Source organism: Brassica oleracea, chromosome C1 (assembly GCF_000695525.1).
Source record: "Brassica oleracea var. oleracea cultivar TO1000 chromosome C1, BOL, whole genome shotgun sequence".
NCBI classification, from domain to species: domain Eukaryota; kingdom Viridiplantae; phylum Streptophyta; class Magnoliopsida; order Brassicales; family Brassicaceae; genus Brassica; species Brassica oleracea.
Window position 1 is genome coordinate 3,908,053 of NC_027748.1, and position 11,254 is coordinate 3,919,306.

Genomic DNA, 11,254 nt, shown 5'->3' on the forward strand with positions numbered 1-11,254 from the left:
ATTTTGTAGCGTTAGCACTCTTCACCGTCAGTTGATAATTTTGTGTAGAATATTATGTGATTCGTTCCAGTTCAAGTAATTTGCGTCCTTTTGATCTGTTTCTTTTTGTCTTCTCGTTCTAAATTATGTATCATTGTCAGAACATTATAAGCTCAACTAACACGTAATATAAAAAAGAAAACGCAGATGACTAGATGAACTTACTATTTTCATATTGGTAATACCATTTGACGTCCCTAATTATTATTTTCAGAAATTTACAAAATAATTGATTCGATGTCTATGTTGAAAAACAACATCAAGTGACATAGAAACTTGCACATATTTTTCAAAGCTCATGCTATCTGTCTAATGACACCATTATGTATTTTCTTTTTAACTCTATAAATTAATAATGTTGGACTTTCACTATTTTATTAATTTATAGAATTATTAATTTAAAGAAAAATTGTATATTTAAAATTATGTGTTATATAAAATAAAACAAATAATTATTATATATTAACTAATTTTTTGTTTTTTTGAAAAAAAATTTAACTAATTTTATAGATTCAGTTTTCATTTTGTTTTTTGGTATACCGAAGATATGTTTGATATACCCAAATCATTCCTAATGATCTACTCTGCATAGTCGGAGGTGAGATCGAATTCAGAGATAGTCTAAATCACTCAGTAGATTGCAGTTTTTGAATTAAGTTAAACAAGTATGAATATAATGCAAGTAAAAGACATAAAGTAATACACTTATAATTTGACCAGAAAAGGTACTAGACCCAGAGAAGTTTGCAGGTAGATCAGAATTGCATATCATTATTGCTAAATGTGTAATAAAAAAAAATTCTTGAACTCAAAAGAGGATAATCGTTATGATTATTAATAAAAGAAATTGGAACTTTAATCGTTTTTCTCATGTTTGCGAACTTACTATTTTTTCCTGAAGAAGGCTCTTAAGAAATTTCTTAACCAATTTCGATTCTTCAACATTTTTTTCCTAGTGCGGCTGCCTTTCATGATATTTCAGATAGCTTTATTCCAAAATCATCGATTGTCTCAGTATCTTGCATTTTGAGACGATCAAATTCGTTCATAAGTGTCTGTAATCTTGATTTTTTAACTTTTTTTGCTCCTACATGCATGCTTTGCTTTGATTGCTTTCTATATTTGTTTTTTGTATCTACTTCTCCATTTTGTAAGATAAGTATCTCTTGTATAGTCGAACGTCATTGAATGTACAAATATTGAAGATTTGACTGATTATATTCAATTTAATATGTGAAAAAATTTCGATTATTAAGTCAAAAAGAAATGGTGGTATCGTAAATAAGATTATGTTATTACTGTTTTTTCTACTTTATGTAGACGTGCGACTCAGTTACTACTCATAACTTATATGGAGCAAGAGCTGTTGAGCTTTTCTGACAATGACATATCATCATTGGTCTCATGACCATCCAAGTGCCATAAAAACTTAGGGGGGTTATGTGGTTATCAAATTGTGGTAAGCACAGCGGCTATTTGTTTAAAACAAAAAAAAAAAAAACAAAAAAAAACTTAGGGGAAAGGGGTTATTGGACAAAGAATTTTAGAAGAGTTATTAAATTTTGAGATTCTTTTGTTATTGTTATTGGAAAAGTTTAGTTTTCATTGATTTTAAGATTCTATTAAAATCTATTGTTATTGGGATGTAAATTTTCTTTGTTTTTACTCATAGTACTCAACTTTGAGAATATCATCTATACCCATGAGATTTTTGAAATCAATGTAATAAAATACACTCACATACAAAAACTCAAATTGAAGAATGAAATAATATACAAATCACAACTTTAACATAATACAATTCACAACTTAAAAAAATAGAAAAAATATTAAAAATTTAAAATAAAAATTGTAAAAATAGTTTTAAAAAGCACTTTTGGATTTAAAAAAAAAAAGCATTTCAAAAATAATAATTCAATTTTTTTTTACAAAAATTCAAATTTAAAACATATATTTTGAAATTACATAAAAAATATTTTTTATTATTTATATATCTATAAAGTAAGAAGTAGAAATTAAATTTTTTGGTCATTTTATTTCTTGAAATCTTTTTTGTGACAAAAACTTTTAAAATTTTTAAAAGTTATTTAAGAATTACCTTAATTGAAATGATTTTCTTTCCTTTTTTTCTACCACCATTAATTTCTTACTTTAAAAGTTAATAACAATCAATAGAATTCTATACGCAAGTAATGAAAATCTATGTAAAAGTATTTGATAAAATTTGTTAAATCTAGTTAACTTGTAAAATACTTTCAACTATTAAAATCATCAAATTCCACAGAAATTCATGTTCCAATAACCCTCCCTTAAATAATCGAAAATTCACCAAAATACATTCTAGTAAGGCAACAAACAGTTTCCCCGCCAATACGGACCCGACTCAAGAGCTCCTGCTCCATATAAGTTATGAGTAGTAACTGAGTCGCACGTCTACGTAAAGAAGAAAAAACAGTAATAACATAATCTTATTTACGATACCACCATTTCTTTTTGACTTAATAATCCAAATTTAACCACGGAGTGGTGGGCTAGTGGTCTTGAGGCAGTTTCCCCGCCAGTACAGATCCGGCTTCGAAACTCTCTGTGGCCACCCGGGCCCTCCCTGCTAATTCCTGGGGTGGAAATTACGTGGCTGCTGCGGGCCTCGTGGGATTAGTCGGTTGACCTCGGTCGCCGGATTCCCAAAAAAAAAAAAAAAAAAAACAAGCAGTCTCTGGCTGTGATCTTGAATGATTTAAGGGTTTATTCAGTCATCTTCAACCTCCATGTCTATGCTTATACGACTACCAAGCGAGCTTGAGCCAAAAGCTGCAGCCTTCATAAAGTTCATTGAGTGAGTAGAAAGATAATGCTTTTGCTGCACACACACACGTCTAGAATATGCCCATAAACCAAAAAGCATTTTCATTCATGCAATCTTTCTTGCCAAAATGTATAAGCACCGAAGTAGCTAATTGATAGTTGATTAAACCGGAAGTTCCTAGGCACAATGTATTCTAATATTAATAGGTTCTTAGCTATATAACAAAGCAAAAACCTAAGTCACAAGCCCTTCAAATATACAAACATCGTGAGCCATTGAACCGAACAAAGGCACAAAGAAAATGGGCAGTCTCTAGAACTTGCAAGTCTTAAATACTGAAAAGGAAACCTAACGTAGAGTTTGGAGGAAGAAGCCGTTCTTGTAAAACCATGATACAAAAAGTGCATGCAGACAGTCTTTTGATCCTTTTTTCCTGCTATTTCATTTTACTTCAAACCAGATTACTGTTGAGAATTTTGCTGATTCCCAATATCCTCTCCCCTGTTTCATCAACCAGAAGTTATGAATATTAGTATACCAGAAGATTATAATATCCAGAAAAGCAAGTAGATCACGATTTAGAAACAAACCTAAGGCGTCAACTTGTAGTAGTGAAGCTTCCAGATTCTTCTCCTTTGTCTCGATCTCTGCGCGGAAATGTCTTAAGGTGTTCAGAGTATCTTGAATTCTTTGTTTCACGTTAGCCACTAGATCAGAGACTGAGCAAGATTCTGGTAGCGTGCGCTGAAATTTTCTTGAGTTAGTGTTGGATCTGTTTGAAACCCTAGTGTGTCCTCTCTTGCTTCCTCTCTGTCCATCTATTTCTACTCCTTGAGTCTTTTCCACACTCTCACAAGCTCCCTTGTTTTCAATCTGAAAAGTAACTCGAGAGACATTTTTAGCTCTAAGTTTGACTAGGCAAGCCAAAGAGCACAAAGTTGGTGTTGATGGTGTTTACCTTAGAGTGGAACTTAAATATAGGGGTTACATCTTCACATATCAACTCCAACATGAATGAGTCATTCACTTCAACTCCATTAGCTTTGCACATCTCTCTCCAACCTTTTCTCATATAAAACCATTCACTTCTGGATTTTCCTGTCATCTGAAGATAAGATGGCCACTTTCTTCCATCTTTGTTCAGCAGAGTTATCTCCCTAGACTTCCTAATGCCACTCTCAAGCAAGAAACTCGGTGAAATATACTGAAACAAGTTTATGAATTAGTAACGTCTTAGACTCTACAAAGTCATGACTACATGATCCACCTAATCAAAGTCGCAAACGTTCATGGCAACTAGATGAAAAATAACCTTAAAAACAAAGTTCTTGAACTTACTAGTTGCCCGGTCTTGAAACGGCTTGGTGTATACTTTAGCGTCAGAATTCGAGGAGTATTCTTCTCTTTGGTGCAGCCTCCTACGGAACACACCTTAACTGGATCTGCTTCAGGGCGCTTTTCTTCTTTGTCTTCAAGGCCATTGCCAGACTCGTGTGAACACAACAAAAGCACAGGCCTTTCCCCACTTTTGGAAAGTTTGAAGTAACAGAAGTCACCTCGGATTAACCCATTAGCTGAGCAAAAGTTAGACCAGCCTCTTGTGATGTAAAACGCACCACTTGAGATGTTTCTTGAAAGCCTCAGTGTCCATTTTCTTCCTTTCTCATTAGCTAAATATATCTCACACGGTTTATTGTGCTTATTAAACGACAAAAACTTAAAATCTCTAGAAAGATCCTGAACAAAAAAAAAATTCATCAAATATATCCATGGTGGAACACATCACTCACAGTACCAACCGAAAAAAGGGTAAAAAGAGGAGTCCAGTAGTTACCAAGCGATCTTTGATGAGGTTATAACGTGTGACACGAGCTCTGAGGAAACATGAATCTGCTTCTGGTTTCTTATTCTTTCTCACCAAAACGTCCCCTGAATCACAACAATATTCAGTTCCATGTCACAACCAGACCTGACTAAACCGAAAAAATAAAACACATCAAACAGCTTACATGCATCATCATCAGTATCTTCGTCTTCTCCATCAGCTTCATCATCAACTTCAGTGTCGTCAGTATCAGTGAAGCTAGGAGATGCGTGTTGTATGTCACTGGAAACAGCTACATGAAAGATCTCGTCTCCATTGTGTCTAAAAACCAAGACGTTTCCGTCACTGAAATTATTAACGGCGGCGAACTCTTCCCAGCCGCCGGCGAGCCTGTTGCCATCCAGTTTCACTTCCCAAATTTTGTCCGACGCGTCTGATATTAGCAAAACTTTCGTGTGATTACGTAAGAACTCATCATCAAGCGTCTGCAACAACAAGAGGAACAAAAGAACAGTTTTATACGATGACAACAAACACAGAAGATTAACAAAAAGGATCATTAGCATTTACCAGAAGTGGTTTCTCTCCTGTCAGAAATTTCAGGTGAAACAGAGAGGGTTTTGGAGGAATCACCATTGTTCAGCGCAGAGAGAGTAAGAGTAAGAGTAAGAGAGAGAAAGCAGAAGGGAGACTCGGTTCTCTTATTATAAATTATATTTTGTTTAATTTGATAAAAATGAAAGATAACTTTTAACTTAAAACAACTTATTAAATTATTAAATCAACATTTAAAGTATGAAAATCATATCAATAAAATAAATTACGTATATAATTAATTATAGTATATACTTTACGTATAATTATATTACTATATTTTAAATAATCGATGTATTCCGTTTGATTGGTTTATATGCCAAACCATATTCATATACTATGGTTTCTCAAAATAACACATATTCGGTATTAGTAAATCCAAACTATTTTTTTCTATTTTGGTTCAGTTTTGTTTTAATTGGTTTGATTCCCCCTAATATATTTTAAACTTACTTAGCAATAATAATAAGACAAAACTTAAGAAAAAGTTATAATTGTCGTAAAAACTTTTTTTTGTGTGTAATACATTTATAAATAATAATATGAATAGAATTTATAAAATCATATGCTAGAATAATAATTATATAAATTTATACATTTAAAACTCTAAATGTAATTAAGATATTTGTGATTTGTTTCGATTTTAACGAATATTTTGGAGTGGAGATCTGCATTCCAAAATTTTAGTATTTGTGATTTGTTTCGATTTTAACGAATATTTTTTTTAATATTTGCTTTGTTTCGAAATTTTACGGATATCCAAATTTTTCGGATCAAAAACGAATAACTAACCGAATCAAATTTAACGGATAAAATGTATATCCTAAGTTACACTATTTTCTATACAAAATACTGATGATGATGAACCTGATGGAGAAGAGTGAAAATCTCTCTAAAAAGGCCCAGGATTCGTATCTAATATAACATGTCACAACCAGACCTGACTAAACGGAAAAAATAAAACACATCAAACAGCTTACATGCATCATCATCAGTATCTTCGTCTTCTCCATCAGGTTAGCTGTATGGAACTGAATAAAAAAGAAGAGTGAAAATCTCTCTGAAAAGGCTCAGGATTCGTATCTAATATAACTGAGCGAGTGCAGTGATTAGACCCAAGGTGATTAGACTTCCTAAAGAACAAGTCTTGGAAAGAATGATAATTATCCAGTAAAAAAAGACAGCGCGTCACATTATATCATATCTTAAGAAAAATATACTATTGCTCTCTGTAAATTAGTTACTGGAGAGAAAAAAAAACTTGAGAGATTACTTGATCTCATCAACAATGGCGGTTCCACCATCTTCTCCAAAATCCAACACACCTTTCTTCGTCGTATCTCTTGCTAGCCACAACTCCAATCCGGTAACCTCCCCCTCGGTTTTGTGTGGTTTAATCTCTCTGTTACAACTTTCCAATAGAATCAATTTGTTTTCATTATATTATTGTTTCAGATCATCCCTGATGCGTTTTTTACCACTCACTTAGACGGTAATAACGAGTTAACGAAACTGAAGTTGACCTCTGACGCTTGCGACACAACCTGGCAAGTCAAACTGAACGGCCGGAGATTCGCCGACGGCTGGGAAGATTTCTCCAACGCTCACTGTCTTCGAAACGACGACGTTTTGCTTTTCAGAGAGGACGGGGAAATGATCTTCCACGTCACACCTTCCGGAAGAAGTTTCTCTCAGATTCATTATATATATCTTCTAGCTCTGACGATAGTGAAGCTGACGAAACTGATGACAACACTGATGATGATGATCATGATGATGAGACATGGGACAAAGTTTCATACTCTAGAAACTATTCACCGAAGAAGAGATCAAGATTAAAAACAGAGTCGTCTTCAATTGAAAACTCTTGTATTCTCGGCGTCACGAGTTCTAATCTACGCCTGAATCGAGTGGTTTAGTACTTATAACTCAACCTTGTTAGAGTTTTTGTCCTGAGTCATGTAAATGTAAACATTGAGACTTTTTTTTTTTTTTTCTTGTCTGGCAAGGCTCTCGCAAAAAGTTTTACTAAAGCAAATGGACTGCACAAGAGTTGGTGTGAGATTAACGTAATGAATCAAAGTGGAAAATCATGGGTTATGGGTCTGCGACACAACAAAGGGACTGGTCAGGATTTTATGCGTGGTGGCTGGAGAAGTTTCTGCCGTGCAAACAAGCTGAGAACCGGATCTTTCTACCGGTTCGAATTTGTCCTGACTAGGACAAGGCGTACGCTAAAGCTGTGTTCCAAAGCTAAAGTTTCGGCAAAACCTAACAGGGCAGGCCAGAGATCTTCTATGAACCGGAGCAGGTTTATGACGGTAACCTTGAAGGCTTACATGCTCAAGTCAAGACAGCTTGTGAGTTTTCAACACCTTAGGTTTTGTTGCTTCATTTGATCAAGTATTATACTTTTTTTTTTGTTTTAAGGACGGGTTTAAACTTTGCAGCATTTTCGAAACTCTTTTGCGAGGGAGAACGGGATCAAGAAAGGAGGAAAGATTAATCTGGTGGACAAAAATGGAGGAACATGGCCGTCTGTGTGTAGCGTCTGGGTATGTAAACGGAGGGTTTTATTTGGCTAAGGGTTGGATAAGTTTTTGTAAAGCCAGTGGGATAACAACTGGAGAGACCTTCACGTTAAAGTTTGTTCGAGAAAAAGGCAAAACTCCGATGCTTCAGTTCTGCTCCAAGGCCAAGAGACCAAGGTGAACACAGAGACTAGGTTCCAAAAGAAAGCTAGCGTTTCTGTAGAAGGAGAACCCTCTCGCCGTACTCATGCATCACACAAATCAACTGCTGATTCACAAAACCTGGAGTGCAAGCAACCGCTTGAAACAATCTATCACCAAGTGAGACAGAGTATGATGAACGTTTTAGCTGATGTAAGACGGTTCGGGTCGGAGCTTGAGATAAAGGAACAAAATTTAGAAGCTGTGCTGGAGGAAATCGACCTGTTAGGTATGATCTGAAACATCGATGAACTCTTCTTCTATCTCTTTTGCTATTTTGGTTTTAAGTTTTTAACATTTTAATGTTGGAATAAACAGGGGAGAAAGTATCGGAAATCAACAAACTCTTCAAGTGATTATATTAGGCTTAAATGTATTGTATTGAAGATGAAGAAATTGAACATGGACTTGTGTAAACTTTGTTTGTATGGAAGATCAAGAAATTGAACAAGGTGGAACAAGATGCGTACTTGTCTTTGTTGTTATGGAATTATATAACGTAAAATAAGTTATGTAATGTACTTTCTAATTCATAAATTAGTAATTTTGATTTATTTTTGTTTTTAGTTAAGTATTTTGTTTACATTTATATATATATAGGAAATTTTAAAATAAGCTAAACTTTTAACGTCAATTATAAAAATAATAATATTTTAATTGATAATTATAAATGAAAAATTACTAAAATCATTTTTAAAATCGTTACTAAATGTACTTCATTTATTTACAAATGATATAAATAATTAAAATCAGTTATTTTAATTGATCAGTACTAACATTAATGATAAAAAGGACTGATATAATGGTAACATCATTTTATACAGTTAATAGATATTGATATCAATTACAAAATTAATGTAAATATCTGACATTTTTACATCAATTATCAACGTAATGATTAAAATTAGTAATAATTTGTAAATTACTCCACTAACAGTTTGAAATTTGAAAATTACACCATCTATTTTGTTTGTTTGAAAAACATATTTTCTTAAATGTGAATTGACTTTTTTATCCAGATTAGATATTTCAATAATCAAGATATAAATTCAAAATTAATAAGAATAATATTATTATAATTATTTAGGTTTAAGAGAATTTTGTGTGTTCAGATGAATATGTTATTTTACCATTTAAAATTTCATAATAAGAAAATCTTATAAAATAAACAAATTATTATTTGTTTTGACTTTATCATGAAGTTTATACAGATTTTATTTTATTGTCTCACGTTGCTTTGTATTCTTTACAAAATATCCATTCTTCCTAGAAACACTGATTATCATTCATCGGGTTTGTTCTTTTTTTTTACGTGATATAAAGACCCTATAAATTTGTTTGAGCCAATTTGATTCTTATATCGACAAACCTTTTAACGAGACGAGATGAACAATCTCTGAAACTAGAGAAAGAGAAAAAAATTCAGAAATGGAAAAGGAGATGAGACTTCGTCATGAGATTTTTTTATTTTTTCCAAATAATAAAAAGTTTAAGATATATTAAAAAATATATTGTGTAGATACTATAATTTTTTTTTAAAACAATTTTTTTTTTGTAAAACCGTTACTTTAAATATAAAATAAATTAGGAATTGAGAAATATTAAGATCGGATAATTTTGTGAGGTTTTTCAAAAACTTAAATAATGGTGTAGTTTTCAAATTATTTTCTTATTTGAGTGTATTTCTCCAAATTTCTCCTTAAAATTATATGCATCACTATTTTATAATCATTTATTTAAGTGATACCTATTTAATTGATGTTAGACGATCAATTTTTTGTAGCGTTGATTTCTTCTCTTGCCAACGTTTTAACAGGAGCCACTTCGTCTTCAAGAGTTACTTCTTCTTCAAGAACACGACATCTTTAAATTTCGTATCATTGTCTTTCACCTTGACATCGAGGATGTATCCCCCGTCGATAGATCCCCCGTCGATAGATCCTTTCACGTTAGATTCGGATTAATTATGGACTTCTAACTTAAAATCAATTGTTGATTAATGGATTGATCCTAACTTTTTTATATATTACTTAATATTCTTTAGAATTCCCGATGTGTGATATATATCCCTAATATCCCTTTTCAAGATGATGGCTTTTATTGGCCAGAAATCTCGGAACTTTTAAGATAATTATATTCGGTTGAGCAAGTTAATTACGACATTTATATCCGGTCGGATAGGGTTATATTAATTAGGGATTTAGGGTATTTAGGATATTGCCTCTGATACCATGTTATATTCGGATTAACTATGGACTTCCAACTTAAAACAAATTGGTGATTAGTGGATAGATCCTAACCCTTTATATATTACTTAATATTCATTAGAATTTTCGACGTGTGATATATATTCCTAATATTTCACCTCACCATAAACCGTCTGACCAACCTGCATATCATTGTCCGTGTTCGGACCTTTCTTCATCTTCTCCCGGAGATCTTTTGCAACAGGAGGAGCTGAGCCTGAGGAGGCATTCACCGGCATCATTCTACAGAGAACAACAACAACAAACAAATAATTAAATAGAACAATTACAGTTCTATTGAACAAAGACAAAACATTTTATAAGGGTTTCACACTTATTCAATCTAATCGTTACATATTTATTATGGAACTGATTTTAAGACCATAATAGAAGCATAGTAGAAACCTAAGGTTCTCAAATCAGGTTAAAAAAGTATAAAACTTGAAATGAAGGTTAGAATCACTAAACAGAGAGAAACCCTTTAACAAAAAAAAAAAAAAAAAATCACTAAACAAAGAGAATCAAGAAAACGTACTTTTTCTCTTGCGGTGGTTTCTGTAATGTTTGGTTAAATACCCACTCCTTTCTATTTATATGCAACTTATTATGAGTTTGTAATGGGCATTTTTAGTAGCGATTTTGATTGTTTCTAGTTTTTAGAATAGGTTTTAGTTTTTGTTTTTCCAAAAGTCAATTTACACGCAATCAAGCTTTTTGAAAAATGGTTTTCTTAAAATCTAGGGAAACTAGTTTTTTAAATAACTGCCAATTTCTAAACAAAAACCAAAAACCAGTTTTTCCTAGTTTTCTTGCCAAAAACTTTTTTTACATTTATGCATTATTACAAATTGACTTACGTAAGGCATTTTGGTACTATGGAAAAAACGTAAGACACTTTACCTAAGGCATTTTTGATTGCGAATAATAATTCATGAGCACATCTATGTAATACTTAAGGCACACGTAAGGCATATTACATATTCTTATTATAACACAGTTTAGTTTTAATAAA

General features: G+C 32.5%; 2 protein-coding genes across 2 annotated transcripts; one reads left to right on the top strand and one right to left on the bottom strand.

Annotated features, from left to right (window-relative positions):
- Positions 1 to 3,229: 3,229 nt before the first annotated feature.
- LOC106327091 (B3 domain-containing protein REM1-like) lies at positions 3,230 to 5,307 on the bottom strand. The gene is made up of 7 exons (XM_013765119.1): positions 5,241 to 5,307; positions 4,855 to 5,155; positions 4,680 to 4,774; positions 4,184 to 4,582; positions 3,804 to 4,049; positions 3,436 to 3,718; positions 3,230 to 3,346 (listed from the first exon to the last, which is right to left on the bottom strand). The coding sequence occupies exons 1-7, from the start codon at positions 5,304 to 5,306 to the stop codon at positions 3,297 to 3,299; spliced, it is 1,440 nt and encodes a 479-aa protein (XP_013620573.1). The 5' UTR covers position 5,307; the 3' UTR covers positions 3,230 to 3,296.
- Positions 5,308 to 6,522: 1,215 nt separating this feature from the next.
- Positions 6,523 to 8,404, top strand: LOC106327104 (B3 domain-containing protein REM3-like). The gene is given in 8 exon segments (XM_013765145.1): positions 6,523 to 6,630; positions 6,720 to 6,965; positions 6,968 to 7,177; positions 7,274 to 7,624; positions 7,715 to 7,804; positions 7,806 to 7,964; positions 7,967 to 8,225; positions 8,315 to 8,404. Coding segments are annotated over 8 exon segments (1,431 nt in total). The 5' UTR covers positions 6,523 to 6,552; the 3' UTR covers positions 8,353 to 8,404.
- The last annotated feature ends 2,850 nt before the right edge of the window (positions 8,405 to 11,254 follow it).

What these genes read in the sequence shown, in the direction of transcription:
- LOC106327091 (XM_013765119.1), bottom strand. Translation starts at nt 5,306, where the DNA reads ATGGTGATTCCTCCAAAACCCTCTCTGTTTCACCTGAAATTTCTGACA. An exon ending in AGATACTGATGATGATGCAT is followed by an intron (nt 4,775 to 4,854) that starts GTAAGCTGTTTG and finishes GTTGTGATTCAG; the next exon opens with GGGACGTTTTGGTGAGAAAG. An exon ending in TATTTAAGTTCCACTCTAAG is followed by an intron (nt 3,719 to 3,803) that starts GTAAACACCATC and finishes GTTACTTTTCAG; the next exon opens with ATTGAAAACAAGGGAGCTTG.